The following is a 14,879-nucleotide window of genomic DNA, read 5'->3' as shown; positions in this document are numbered from 1 at the left end:
ACAGCTAGCATTCATCATCAAGAACAGGTGAGAGCCACACTGACACAGCTAGCATTCATCATCAAGAACAGGTGAGAGCCACACTGACACAGCTAGCAACATTCATCATCAAGAACAGGTGAGAGCCACACTGACACAGCTAGCATTCATCATCAAGAACAGGTGAGAGCCACGCTGACACAGCTAGCATTCATCATCAAGAACAGGTGAGAGCCACACTGACACAGCTAGCATTCATCATCAAGAACAGGTGAGAGCCACACTGACACAGCTAGCATTCATCATCAAGAACAGGTGAGAGCCACACTGACACAGCTAGCATTCATCATCAAGAACAGGTGAGAGCCACGCTGACACAGCTAGCATTCATCATCAAGAACAGGTGAGAGCCACACTGACACAGCTAGCATTCATCATCAAGAACAGGTGAGAGCCGCGCTGACACAGCTAGCATTCATCATCAAGAACAGGTGAGAGCCACACTGACACAGCTAGCATTCATCATCAAGAACAGGTGAGAGCCACACTGACACAGCTAGCATTCATCATCAAGAACAGGTGAGAGCCACACTGACACAGCTAGCATTCATCATCAAGAACAGGTGAGAGCCACACTGACACAGCTAGCATTCATCATCAAGAACAGGTGAGAGCCACACTGACACAGCTAGCATTCATCATCAAGAACAGGTGAGAGCCACACTGACACAGCTAGCATTCATCATCATCAAGAACAGGTGAGAGCCACACTGACACAGCTAGCATTCATCATCAAGAACAGGTGAGAGCCACGCTGACACAGCTAGCATTCATCATCAAGAACAGGTGAGAGCCACGCTGACACAGCTAGCATTCATCATCAAGAACAGGTGAGAGCCACACTGACACAGCTAGCATTCATCATCAAGAACAGGTGAGAGCCACACTGACACAGCTAGCATTCATCATCAAGAACAGGTGAGAGCCACACTGACACAGCTAGCATTCATCATCAAGAACAGGTGAGAGCCACACTGACACAGCTAGCATTCATCATCAAGAACAGGTGAGAGCCACACTGACACAGCTAGCATTCATCATCAAGAACAGGTGAGAGCCGCGCTGACACAGCTAGCATTCATCATCAAGAACAGGTGAGAGCCACACTGACACAGCTAGCATTCATCATCATCAAGAACAGGTGAGAGCCGCGCTGACACAGCTAGCATTCATCATCATCAAGAACAGGTGAGAGCCGCGCTGACACAGCTAGCATTCATCATCAAGAACAGGTGAGAGCCACGCTGACACAGCTAGCATTCATCATCAAGAACAGGTGAGAGCCACACTGACACAGCTAGCATTCATCATCAAGAACAGGTGAGAGCCACACTGACACAGCTAGCATTCATCATCAAGAACAGGTGAGAGCCACGCTGACACAGCTAGCATTCATCATCAAGAACAGGTGAGAGCCACAGCTGACACAGCTAGCATTCATCATCAAGAACAGGTGAGAGCCACACTGACACAGCTAGCATTCATCATCAAGAACAGGTGAGAGCCACACTGACACAGCTAGCATTCATCATCAAGAACAGGTGAGAGCCGCGCTGACACAGCTAGCATTCATCATCAAGAACAGGTGAGAGCCACACTGACACAGCTAGCATTCATCATCAAGAACAGGTGAGAGCCGCGCTGACACAGCTAGCATTCATCATCAAGAACAGGTGAGAGCCACGCTGACACAGCTAGCATTCATCATCAAGAACAGGTGAGAGCCACACTGACACAGCTAGCATTCATCATCAAGAACAGGTGAGAGCCACACTGACACAGCTAGCATAGCATTCATCATCAAGAACAGGTGAGAGCCACACTGACACAGCTAGCATTCATCATCAAGAACAGGTGAGAGCCACACTGACACAGCTAGCATTCATCATCAAGAACAGGTGAGAGCCACACTGACACAGCTAGCATTCATCATCAAGAACAGGTGAGAGCCACACTGACACAGCTAGCATTCATCATCAAGAACAGGTGAGAGCCACACTGACACAGCTAGCATTCATCATCATCAAGAACAGGTGAGAGCCACACTGACACAGCTAGCATTCATCATCAAGAACAGGTGAGAGCCACACTGACACAGCTAGCATTCATCATCAAGAACAGGTGAGAGCCACACTGACACAGCTAGCATTCATCATCAAGAACAGGTGAGAGCCACACTGACACAGCTAGCATTCATCATCAAGAACAGGTGAGAGCCACACTGACACAGCTAGCATTCATCATCAAGAACAGGTGAGAGCCACACTGACACAGCTAGCATTCATCATCAAGAACAGGTGAGAGCCACACTGACACAGCTAGCATTCATCATCATCAAGAACAGGTGAGAGCCACACTGACACAGCTAGCATTCATCATCAAGAACAGGTGAGAGCCACACTGACACAGCTAGCATTCATCATCAAGAACAGGTGAGAGCCACACTGACACAGCTAGCATTCATCATCAAGAACAGGTGAGAGCCACACTGACACAGCTAGCATTCATCATCAAGAACAGGTGAGAGCCACACTGACACAGCTAGCATTCATCATCAAGAACAGGTGAGAGCCGCGCTGACACAGCTAGCATTCATCATCAAGAACAGGTGAGAGCCACACTGACACAGCTAGCATTCATCATCAAGAACAGGTGAGAGCCACACTGACACAGCTAGCATTCATCATCAAGAACAGGTGAGAGCCACACTGACACAGCTAGCATTCATCATCAAGAACAGGTGAGAGCCACACTGACACAGCTAGCATTCATCATCAAGAACAGGTGAGAGCCGCACTGACACAGCTAGCATTCATCATCAAGAACAGGTGAGAGCCACACTGACACAGCTAGCATTCATCATCAAGAACAGGTGAGAGCCACACTGACACAGCTAGCATTCATCATCAAGAACAGGTGAGAGCCGCGCTGACACAGCTAGCATTCATCATCATCATCAACTGACACAGGTAGATTCATCATCCACAGGTGACACAGCTAGCATTCATCATCAAGAACAGGTGAGAGCCACACTGACACAGCTAGCATTCATCATCAAGAACAGGTGAGAGCCACACTGACACAGCTAGCATTCATCATCAAGAACAGGTGAGAGCCACGCTGACACAGCTAGCATTCATCATCATCAAGAACAGGTGAGAGCCACACTGACACAGCTAGCATTCATCATCAAGAACAGGTGAGAGCCACACTGACACAGCTAGCATTCATCATCAAGAACAGGTGAGAGCCACGCTGACACAGCTAGCATTCATCATCATCAAGAACAGGTGAGAGCCACGCTGACACAGCTAGCATTCATCATCATCAAGAACAGGTGAGAGCCACACTGACACAGCTAGCATTCATCATCAAGAACAGGTGAGAGCCACGCTGACACAGCTAGCATTCATCATCAAGAACAGGTGAGAGCCACACTGACACAGCTAGCATTCATCATCAAGAACAAGTGAGAGCCACACTGACACAGCTAGCATTCATCATCAAGAACAGGTGAGAGCCACACTGACACAGCTAGCATTCATCATCAAGAACAGGTGAGAGCCACACTGACACAGCTAGCATTCATCATCATCAAGAACAGGTGAGAGCCACACTGACACAGCTAGCATTCATCATCAAGAACAGGTGAGAGCCACACTGACACAGCTAGCATTCTGTAATGTGTTCTAATAATAATAATTATAGATTTTTTTTTGTTGCACTGTTATATATACCCCTTGCAGTTTCTCCTTGTTTTCCCATGGTTATACTCTGCAGTTTACTATGGTTTGCCATGTTTATTAATATGCTTTACCCTACGACTCATAGCTTTACAATGCTTACCTATGCTTTCCCATGCTTTTATTATGCTGTATTACACTTTCCTCTGATTTTACTGTGGGGCTTTGTTATAAGGGGCAGGTCTGCTACCCTTTGGAGCAGGTTTCTTCATTCCAGTATCTGGCTGCATGGCTTGGCCTCATTTCATTCATTATTGAATGTATTTCTCTTTGGTTTCAAAGATCTATTCTCTAATGGATGTCTTATATCATTTCTCAATGGCATCTCAGTAGAAAACAGTTCAGTAATTTATCAGACAGTCTTAGGTCAGAGCTGGTGCCATTTATCATACTCCGGTACTTTAAAAATGTCATTGTTCAAGATAGGAAGCTCTGCACTGCCTGTCTATAGAAACTCCTATTTACCTAGTTACTCATCGAGAACTTACCACCTAGGGAACCAAGCGATTATCAGATACAAAGAACAGTGGGTAGCTAATAATAATAATAATAATAATAATAATAATAATAATAATTATGATAATTAGAAGCTTCTGTTTTCTCAGTTATAGACTGGTAAATGTGCGCTTGTTATTGCTAGACCAATTAATAGAATAGAGCACACAGCTGGTGGTGATGCTGGTGTGGAATGACAGATTGTTGGTTACACAGAGCTATTAAGTGGGCTGGTGGGATTGATTCAGTGTTGCTTTGTGGATGAATAATAGCGGGATGTGTCTCTGGCGAGGGAGGATTAAGTGACTGGAACATTGCATTGCTGTTTTAACTTAAACCCTTCCCCTTGTCTTTTTTGTATTGAGCTTTTGTCTGTAATCAGAAGCTTGAGAGAATTATGTGGGGGATCAGGAATGGGCTGTTAATGCAGTCTCTGAGCTCTTACAAAGGGATTAGTCGAGGAGACCTCCCAATGAACTGCTGACCCCCGTTCACAGGATACCTTATTATAAGGCTTCCTTTTTATACAGCACAAGTATCGAATGTGCCTGCTCAGGGAGCCGGGAGACTAGAGGAGCGTGCTGAAAACTTGGTCTCTCTCTCTTTTTTTGTTGTTCTGCATGGAAAGCAGAGGATGTAATAAATCTCTCGCTGGCTATTACACGCCTGCTGACATTCTGTCAGAGCATTAAGAGCTGACTTGGCCTTTATTGGTGTGATTAACCCCTGCAGAATCATCAGACTGCGCTTCAAATGATTATCCCAATTTGAATGCAGATGTGTGTAAGCAGCTCTCTCTCTCTCTCTCCCTCGCCCTCTCACACACAAACAGAAACATGCACAGACTCATACTCACAGACATACATACACAAACAGAAACACACACAGACATACACACACAAACAGAAACACGCACACACACACACACACAGAGGCACATGCAAACAGACGCTCACACACACACAGAAACAGAAGCGCACACACACACACACACACACACACACACACACACACACACACACACCTTTTCCTGCCTGGCATTAGCATTCATAGCAGCCCCCTGTTCCAGTGTGGTGCAGCTCACAACGATTACAAGACCCTGCCTTTTCCACCCCGCAGGCTCTCGTGACCCTGCCTTTTCCACCCCGCAGGCTCTCGTGACCCTGCCTTTTCCACCCCGCAGGCTCGCGAGACCCTGCCTTTTCCACCCCACAGGCTCTCAAGTGGGCAAACCAGAATTTAGAAAACACTGAAAATAAAATTGCTAAATGTGAGAGGAGTGAAGATAACACCCGAGCTGATTAACTGTTGGAAAACTGTTAGATAAAAAATGCTTTTTTTTATATTATTTTACATTACATTACATTATTTTAATATATATACTGTTTCTTATATATATATATATATATTTATATACATATTATTTCTTTGTTTTTTTCTTTGTCATCTGTCAGCACTCTTTATAAACTAAACCAACACACAATTCGGCACATTTGTAAACCTGCATGAGAGGGGTGTTCCAGGGGAGGACTGGGGTAGCAGAGTCAGGTGTTGCACACTCCAAGCAGTAGGGTTGTCAGGGACTGGGGTAGCAGAGTCAGGTGTTGCACACTCCAGGCAGTAGGGTTGTCAGGGACTGGGGTAGCAGAGTCAGGTGTTGCACACTCCAGGCAGTCGGGTTGTCAGGGACTGGGTTAGCAGAGTCAGGTGTTGCACACTCCAGGCAGTAGGGTTGTCAGGGACTGGGGTAGCAGAGTCAGGTGTTGCACACTCCAGGCAGTAGGGTTGTCAGGGACTGGGGTAGCAGAGTCAGGTGTTGCACACTCCAGGCAGTAGGGTTGTCAGGGACTGGGGTAGCAGAGTCAGGTGTTGCACACTCCAGGCAGTAGGGTTGTCAGGGACTGGGGTAGCAGAGTCAGGTGTTCCACACGCCAGGCAGTAGGGTTGTCAGGGACTGGGGTAGCAGAGTCAGGTGTTCCACACTCCAGGCAGTAGGGTTGTCAGGGACTGGGGTAGCAGAGTCAGGTGTTGCACACTCCAGACAGTAGGGTTGTCAGGGACTGGGGTAGCAGTCAGGTGTTGCACACTCCAGGCAGTAGGGTTGTCAGGGACTGGGTTAGCAGAGTCAGGTGTTGCACACTCCAAGCAGTAGGGTTGTCAGGGACTGGGGTAGCAGAGTCAGGTGTTGTACACTCCAGGCAGTCGGGTTGTCAGGGACTGGGGTAGCAGTCAGGTGTTGCACACTCCAGGCAGTAGGGTTGTCAGGGACTAGGGTAGCAGAGTCAGGTGTTGCACACTCCAGACAGTAGGGTTGTCAGGGACTGGGGTAGCAGAGTCAGGTGTTCCACACGCCAGACAGTAGGGTTGTCAGGGACTGGGGTAGCAGAGTCAGGTGTTCCACACTCCAGGCAGGAGGGTTGTCAGGGACTGGGTTAGCAGAGTCAGGTGTTGCACACTCCAGACAGTAGGGTTGTCAGGGACTGGGGTAGCAGAGTCAGGTGTTCCACACGCCAGGCAGTAGGGTTGTCAGGGATTGGGGTAGCAGAGTCAGGTGTTGCACACTCCAGGCAGTAGGGTTGTCAGGACAGGCTTGGTGTGAGTGACATGCAGCACCCTGTGTGTCTCCCTCTCAGAAGGGTCAGATTAACCAGTAGGAGGCATTGCTGGGGATGGGTCAGGTTAGCCCCTACCCTGAGATCGAGAAGCTGCTCATCTCTAAGGAGCCCTATGACTGCCTGTGGGCAGCGGCGCTCAGCTTCAACACACAGCAGGAGCGCTGGCTTAACGGAGCGCTGCTGCAGGTCAGCGCAGAGGAGGTGGAGAAGCAGGTGAGCACATGTGCACATTATTTTACACTCTCCCCCACGCACCCAATGGTTATACTATATACTACATGTACCATAGTTTACCATGCTTTGACTTATTTTTTAAATACTATTGTGGGCTCGACTTACCTGTTGGAAACACGCCTTTTGACAATGCTTTTTTTTACTAAAAAAATATACTATATAAATGTTACCATGTATGTAATGCTTTTTTTTATATATATTTATATTATATATAGATTATATACTACAATGCTAGCCCTTTAGATATATATATATTTATCCTTTGAATTATATATATATACTCTAGATATATATATATTTATTATATGCTTTCCCAGATAATATATACAGATTTTTATATGCTGTTGACAAGTTTTTTAAATATGCTTTCCCATACCTCTCTGGGCTTTACAATGCTTACCCTTATTGATACGGGACTAAAGGGGCTGCTACTCCACATACATTTAGAAATACTAAAGAAGCTTCATAAGCTGTGAAGTATTCCTAAATGTAGCAATTGTGAGTGTTTTATGGCTCTAGATACTACGTCACACTGTACTGATTCACACAGCATGTGAACACGGGCTGCATTGTGCACTGCCTGTCTAACCTGCCTGAGACACAGATTCCACACTGTACTGATTCACACAGCATGTGAACACGGGCTGCATTGTGCACTGCCTGCCTAACCTGCCCGAGACACAGACTCCACACTGTACTGATTCACACAGCATGTGAACACGGGCTGCATTGTGCACTGCCTGCCTAACCTGCCCGAGACACAGACTCCACACTGTACTGATTCACACAGCATGTGAACACGGGCTGCATTGTGCACTGCCTGCCTAACCTGCCCGAGACACAGACTCCACACTGTACTGATTCACACAGCATGTGAACACGGGCTGCATTGTGCACTGCCTGTCTAACCTGCCTGAGACACAGACTCCACACTGTACTGATTCACACAGCATGTGAACACGGGCTGCATTGTGCACTTCCTGCCTATCCTGCCTGAGACACAGACTCCACACTGTACTGATTCACACAGCATGTGAACACGGGCTGCATTGTGCACTGCCTGTCTAACCTGCCCGAGACACAGACTCCACACTGTACTGATTCACACAGCATGTGAACACGGGCTGCATTGTGCACTGCCTGCCTAACCTGCCTGAGACACAGATTCCACACTGTACTGATTCACACAGCATGTGAACACGGGCTGCATTGTGCACTGCCTGCCTAACCTGCCCGAGACACAGACTCCACACTGTACTGATTCACACAGCATGTGAACACGGGCTGCATTGTGCACTGCCTGTCTAACCTGCCTGAGACACAGATTCCACACTGTACTGATTCACACAGCATGTGAACACGGGCTGCATTGTGCACTGCCTGCCTAACCTGCCTGAGACACAGACTCCACACTGTACTGATTCACACAGCATGTGAACACGGGCTGCATTGTGCACTGCCTGCCTAACCTGCCTGAGACACAGACTCCACACTGTACTGATTCACACAGCATGTGAACACGGGCTGCATTGTGCACTGCCTGTCTAACCTGCCCGAGACACAGACTCCACACTGTACTGATTCACACAGCATGTGAACACGGGCTGCATTGTGCACTGCCTGCCTATCCTGCCTGAGACACAGACTCCACACTGTACTGATTCACACAGCATGTGAACACGGGCTGCATTGTGCACTGCCTGCCTAACCTGCCCGAGACACAGACTCCACACTGTACTGATTCACACAGCATGTGAACACGGGCTGCATTGTGCACTGCCTGTCTAACCTGCCTGAGACACAGATTCCACACTGTACTGATTCACACAGCATGTGAACACGGGCTGCATTGTGCACTGCCTGCCTAACCTGCCTGAGACACAGACTCCACACTGTACTGATTCACACAGCATGTGAACACGGGCTGCATTGTGCACTGCCTGTCTAACCTGCCTGAGACACAGACTCCACACTGTCATACACTGCTAAACACAGCTCAGACACACCAGCGCCACCAAGGGTACAGAACCAATTGCTGCAGAATCATGGCAATCCTACAGGGCTCTAACTGAGGGCAATAAAACAAAACTAACCATTAGAAAAGCATAGGTCAGCATTGTGAAGAATCGCGAGGTATGGGAAAGCATATTAATAAACATGGCAAGCCAGGGTAACCCATGGGATATGTGTAGTATAACATGGGAAAAGCATGCCGATAAAACTGCAAACATGCCGTGCAAGAATATCACAGTAAACTATTATAAGGGTTGTATATAGTTCTGTTTTTGCCTAATTGTTCTGAAGTAGAGAAAAGCAGAATAACTCTCATGAATATCAATAAAGACAATAAACATGGGCCTCTGAGGAGCATTCATTTTATGAGGTTTTATAAGTAGCAAAAGCCTGTACAAATAAGTACACAACAACCTTTACCCATTATGTAAAGCATGGGACTCCTGTCTCGCTGCTCAAAATCCTATGAAATGTGTTCATTAGTATTATGCATTCCCTACAGCGACTGCACTGTACTCCATATACTGTGTCTGCTATATATGAAGCTCGGCACAGTACTGGTTAACCCACAGAAGCTCGGAGCTGCTTTCAAATAACATAAAGATCGATAGCAGCTTATACTGGTTTATTGTGAGAACAAGAATTAGCCTGAGGTAGGCTGCACAATAGATTAATTTTGGGCTGGCTGATCAAAATCAATACGTTTCTCTGCAAGAACGTTCTTTTCTTATTCATCTCATCAGGTGCAGAGTTTATGGAAGACCAGCTACAAGTTGATGAAGGTACTGCATCACCCGGACCTGGACGGGCCCCTGAAAGCTGCCACCACCATCAAGACCAAGCTGGACAAGTTCCGAATCAACATGCTGCTCATCAAGGCACTGTGCAGCCCTGGCATCAAGCAGAGGCACTGGAACCTCATGAGCAGGAAGGTGAGAGCTGAGCTCCCTACAGGTCTATTCATTCAGGGGCCAGTGCTTCAAGAGAATCCGGGTTCCAGTGTCATTTCTGTTCCATTGCTACATGACCGTCTTTCAGCTGTGCAAGCCCCGCCTCCTCTGTGTCTCTGTTAATGTGCAGTGGAGTAGGTGGGGCTCCTGTGTGCATTACAGCAAGCTTACAGATAAGCCAGTGTTAGGTGTGTGACCTAGTTTAGCTTGGGTGGAAGTTGGACTACAAAAATCCATCTTTTGAATTAACTTGCATTTTTGAAACCCTGGATTGAGCTTCCTTGTGAAGCTTTGAATTTAATTAAATCCAATTAGTATGCCAGGAACGATCTAGCTGAAAATCATTTTAATAGGACGGGTGTTTAATGAATGATGCATTAAGAACGAACGTCAGTAGCTCTGCTAAAAATACTCAGAAATTCAATCAAAAACACCTTTTCCAACCCAACCTACAGCCATTCTTTGAAAGGTTCATTCAATATTTGCGAAGAGTATTGGGTACCAGTCAGTGCTTCATAGCTGTGTAATTGGCAAGCCTGCCTGTCCAGTACCTGAAATCAATATGCTGGGTCTGCTTATCTATTACCTGCACTGATTAACACACTTCACAGACTCCAACAGCGTTTCACACTGTTGTGCTCAAATCTAGGTACCTTCTCAAAGTTACTCTGAATGACGCACTTTCTCTGAACTTTAAGACATGCATGGGTGCTGTAATTACACGTTGTCAGTGGTTTCATTCTAATTCTGAAACATTAACAGGTCTATTTCCCCACACTCACCCAGAGAAAAAACCTGAACAAATCTCGCTCAAAATGCTTTAGCAACTTCAAAAAAATTGAACCTGTAGTTACATAGTTATGACACTGTGGCATATATAGCAGCTGTGTAATTGTATTGCCGTTTAGAAAAGTTTTACCAAATAAATATTTCCTGTCTTCATTGTCTGCAGCAATCACTCACCAATACAGGGGTCAAGCTTTTATCAAATGTTGCACTTGGAGTAGAGAGAGAGAGAGAGAGACAGAGAGAAAGAAAGAGAGAAAGAGAGAGAGAAAGAGAGACAGAGAGAGAGAGAGAGAGAGACAGAGAGAAGAGAGAGAGAGAAAGAGAGAGAGAGAGAGAGAGAGAGAGAGAGAGAGAGAGAGAGAGAGAGAGAGAGAGAGAGAGAGAGAGAGAGAGAGAGACAGAGAGAGAGAGAGAGAGAGAGAGAGAGAGAGAGAGAGAGAGAGAGAGAGAGAGAGAGAGAGAGAGAGAGAGAGAGAGAGAGGAGAGAGAGAGAGAGAGACAGAGAGACAGAGAGAGAGAGAGAGAGGGAGACAGAGAGAGAGAGACAGAGAGAGAGAGAGAGAGACTTTGACTTTTAAGATCCTTTATTTAAATATTCCAAATAAAATCCATTAAAATTCAAATAAAGGTAAAACACAACAAAAGTTAAGATTCCTACTGCCTGAGCAAAATTTAAAAAATCCTAAAATATATCGTGTTCTCCTTAAAAACAGATTTTAAACAAAATAAAAGGATCATTAAAAAATCAATATTAAACAGTGTTTTTTTCTTTGTTGAAAACAGATAAAAGCCAAAATAAAACACTGTAAAACAAAAATTAAATAAAATTAGAACAAAAACTGGAGCTCCCCCTCCTCACTCACAGCACACAAGGCGTCTCCCACACACCACCTCTCCTGAAAGTCCTCCAGGTTACTGACCAGTTTAAAATACTCAAACTCTACTCTGATCTGGCTGACCACGAGCACCCTGAACTGAACCACTAAACTGGTCAGTCCAGAACCAGAGAGTTGATTTTTCCTTGTCTTTAAAATAGCCAATTTTGCCTGTCCAAATAAAAAATTAATAAGAACACACCTGTTTTTCATTTTAAAACTGTATAGAACCCCAAAAATAAAAAGCTCCTTACTAAAAACGACCCCTAAATTATTCAGGATTCCCTGCAGTAAATTAAAAAGTGGCCGCAGCCTCTCACACTCACTGTAGGCATGAAAGAGAGTTTCCTCTGCTGAGCAAAAAGCGCACTGCTCACTGATGCTGGGGTCCACTCTATGGAGAAACCTGCCTGTGGACACAATGCAGTGTAGAATCTTCCACTGCAGGTCCCCCACTCTCTTGGCGAGAGGCGGCTTGTACAGCACCCTCCACACCGGCCTGTGCCCCTCCTCTACAGCCAAGTAAGCTCGCCACTTAGAGTCTACCAGACCCCTTAGCCTACTATACTCTGTGGCTTTAACACACAATTTGTATATATGTTTTCCATTCATTGTGTGAAAGATAATTTCCTCCACATTCTGCAATTTAAGCAAAGTCCCTCCATTCTCTCCACCGCCCTCACCTTCCTCACCTACTGCTGGTGACACGATCATCCCTGGAAATAAGGAAAGCTGTCTCTGCTCTGTGCCTCTGGACAACTCCTCCCTCAGGACTGCCTTGAGCCGCGGGGAGAGGCAGCCCCTCAACTCACCCATCAGTCTTTCTGCAAGCCTCTCTGAGTGCCAGCCTAGCTGTGCAGTTAGCTGGGAGGCAGTTAGCCAGCAGGAGAGCTCAAGGTTTAACAGGTGGACCATCCTGGTTACACCTGCTTTTAAAAAACTGGCACAGAGCGTCATCGACTGGAGGAACTTAACTGGAAAGAGTGGATTAAAAAATAGGGGCTCCTCAAACAGGTCCTGCCCTGTCAAGGACTCCACATCCCTTTCCACCCTCACCAGCTGCCAGGCTTTTAAAATACTTTGATAAAAAGGAGGAAGTCCTGCTTTACTAAAACTGGTGTTCTCAATTAAAAACAGGTGTTTTCCTAACCCCAGCCCCCCAAATCTATTGAGAAGGAAACAGGCCAGCCTCTTCCAATGAGCCTCCTCCTCAGTGTACAGGAGTCTTTGAACCGCCTGCAGTCTGAAGGCTGCCACCCTGCTGGCAATGCTGACTAGCCCTGCCCCCCCTCATCACTAGGGAGGTAGAGGACTGCCGGCCTCAAACTGTGTCTCCCGCTCCAAAAGAACTCCAGCAACACTCTCTGGATCTCCTTCACCAGGCCCTGGGGTGGGTCCAGGCATACCAGCTTGTGCCACAAGCTAGAGGCCACCAGATTATTAATAACAAGCACCCGGCCCTTGAAGGACAGTTGAGCCAGCAGTCCCTTCCACCTCTGCAGCCGCCCCCTCACCCTGTCCAACAAACCCTCCCAGTTCTTTTTCATGTAGTTTTCTTGAATTAATTTTCTTGATTGAATTATTACTGTAATTAATAGACAGTGGTGGTCAGAGAGACTACTGGGGATGTTTCTTGCTTTGATAAATTTATTTAAATCGTTTTTAGAAGTATAAAACCGGTCTAGTCTTGCTCTATATACACAGTCTGTGTGATACTGAGACCAGGTGTATTGTCTTGAACTGGGGTGCAGGCATCTCCATATGTCAACCAGGTCACTGGACTCTAACAATGCAGCCAACTCTCTAGAGGACTGAGGGTGTGGTTCATCATTATTTCTATCAATATTAAAATTAACAGTACAATTAAAATCTCCTCCTACTACCACCACATCATTATTATTAATATTAAAAAGAGCTTGCTTTAATTTCTTAAAAAATAAAATTCGTTCCCCCCCTCTATTGGGGGCATAAATATTAATAAAAACATACACTGTACTGCCCAGCCTAGCTCTTACTTTTAAAATCCTCCCTTTCTCGATTTCATCCATATCTAGTAAAACTGCCCCCAGGCTGGGTTTAAAAAGCACGGCTACTCCTGCACTGGTACTAGCGCCGTGACTCATCACGCACAGCCCCTTCCACTCCGCTCGCCACGCCTCCTCATTCTCCTGATCCGAGTGCGTTTCCTGCAGAAACACACCCCCGCCTGCTTCTGCTCTAAAAACCCGACTAGCTGCGCCCTCTTAAAAGACTGTCTGCAGCCGTTTAGATTAAAAGAAACAAAAACGCACCTTTCCATCATAGCTAAAAAAACTAACACACTAAAACAAGTAATAAAAGAAGTTTCATAAAACACAGCCATTTTTAAACAAGAGATTTTGAACCACTTTTAAGATCCTTTTTAATTTTCTGAACAATTTTTTTTAATCTATAACGTTTTGGCTGATCAAATTGTGGCTTTCCTTGTTATAACGTGAGCGGAGTGGAGAAATAACCTTAGATCAGGGAAAAAACTCTCTATTTCTACTCCCCTTTTCCCTTTTGTTTCTATCATAAAATCATTTACCTGCTCAAGCGTGTATAACTTTTTCTTACTGACGGGTTGGCTATCAGGGATGTCTGAGATAAGCGAGGAGTCAGAGAGCTCCCCCTCCATCTCATCCGCGCTGTCCTCTCGCTCGCCCCCGAGAATCCGCTCCTCCGCAGCTCCCTCCGACTCCTCGACACCGGCCTCTGCTACAGCCGGCACCATTTCAGGCGGCTGAGATTCAGCTAGCGGAGAGTCTTGCACCGCGCCCGGCTCACCCTGCGCTGTGCTCTCTTCCTCCGCGTTGGGAGGGACTGACGCCCCGCCTGGAGCCCGCAGTCTCCCTGTCTGCACGGGTTCGGAGTTCTGCACTGGCTGCGCTCTGCCATCCGGCAGCTCTGCAGCCTTCCGCTGAATTCGTGTCTTTTTCGCTACTACCTTGAATGATTCTTCACCATTCTCAGTAGTAGCGGTATTATCCTCCGAACCCGTCAGTGACAGGCTGCGGCTGGGTCTCTTTGTGCGAGGCCGTGGTGTTGGTGGTTCTGCTCCGGTTTCCCTCTGGATCGCCCCCTCCTCGGTCAGCACGGGCTCGCTCT

The 14,879-nt window shown here is 46.5% G+C and overlaps 1 protein-coding gene across 4 annotated transcripts in view; it reads left to right on the top strand.

Moving 5' to 3' along the window:
• Positions 1–14,879, top strand: part of LOC121320123 (dynein heavy chain 3, axonemal-like) — a 99,832-nt gene that overhangs the window by 65,067 nt on the left and 19,886 nt on the right. For 2 of the 4 annotated variants that reach the window (XM_041258382.1, XM_041258379.1), the window contains exons 2-3: positions 5,732–7,105; positions 9,883–10,071. In XM_041258382.1, the coding sequence (XP_041114316.1) occupies positions 6,947–7,105; positions 9,883–10,071 (348 nt within the window). In that variant the 5' untranslated portion in view covers positions 5,732–6,946. Of the gene's footprint in view, positions 1–5,731; positions 7,106–9,882; positions 10,072–14,879 lie in introns of those variants that run through there. The other 2 variants (XM_041258380.1, XM_041258378.1) reach the window with 2 other exon arrangements.

Source organism: Polyodon spathula, chromosome 8 (assembly GCF_017654505.1).
Source record: "Polyodon spathula isolate WHYD16114869_AA chromosome 8, ASM1765450v1, whole genome shotgun sequence".
NCBI classification, from domain to species: domain Eukaryota; kingdom Metazoa; phylum Chordata; class Actinopteri; order Acipenseriformes; family Polyodontidae; genus Polyodon; species Polyodon spathula.
The sequence above is the reverse complement of the archived record's forward strand: the minus strand, read 5'-3'. Positions and strand labels throughout refer to the sequence as shown.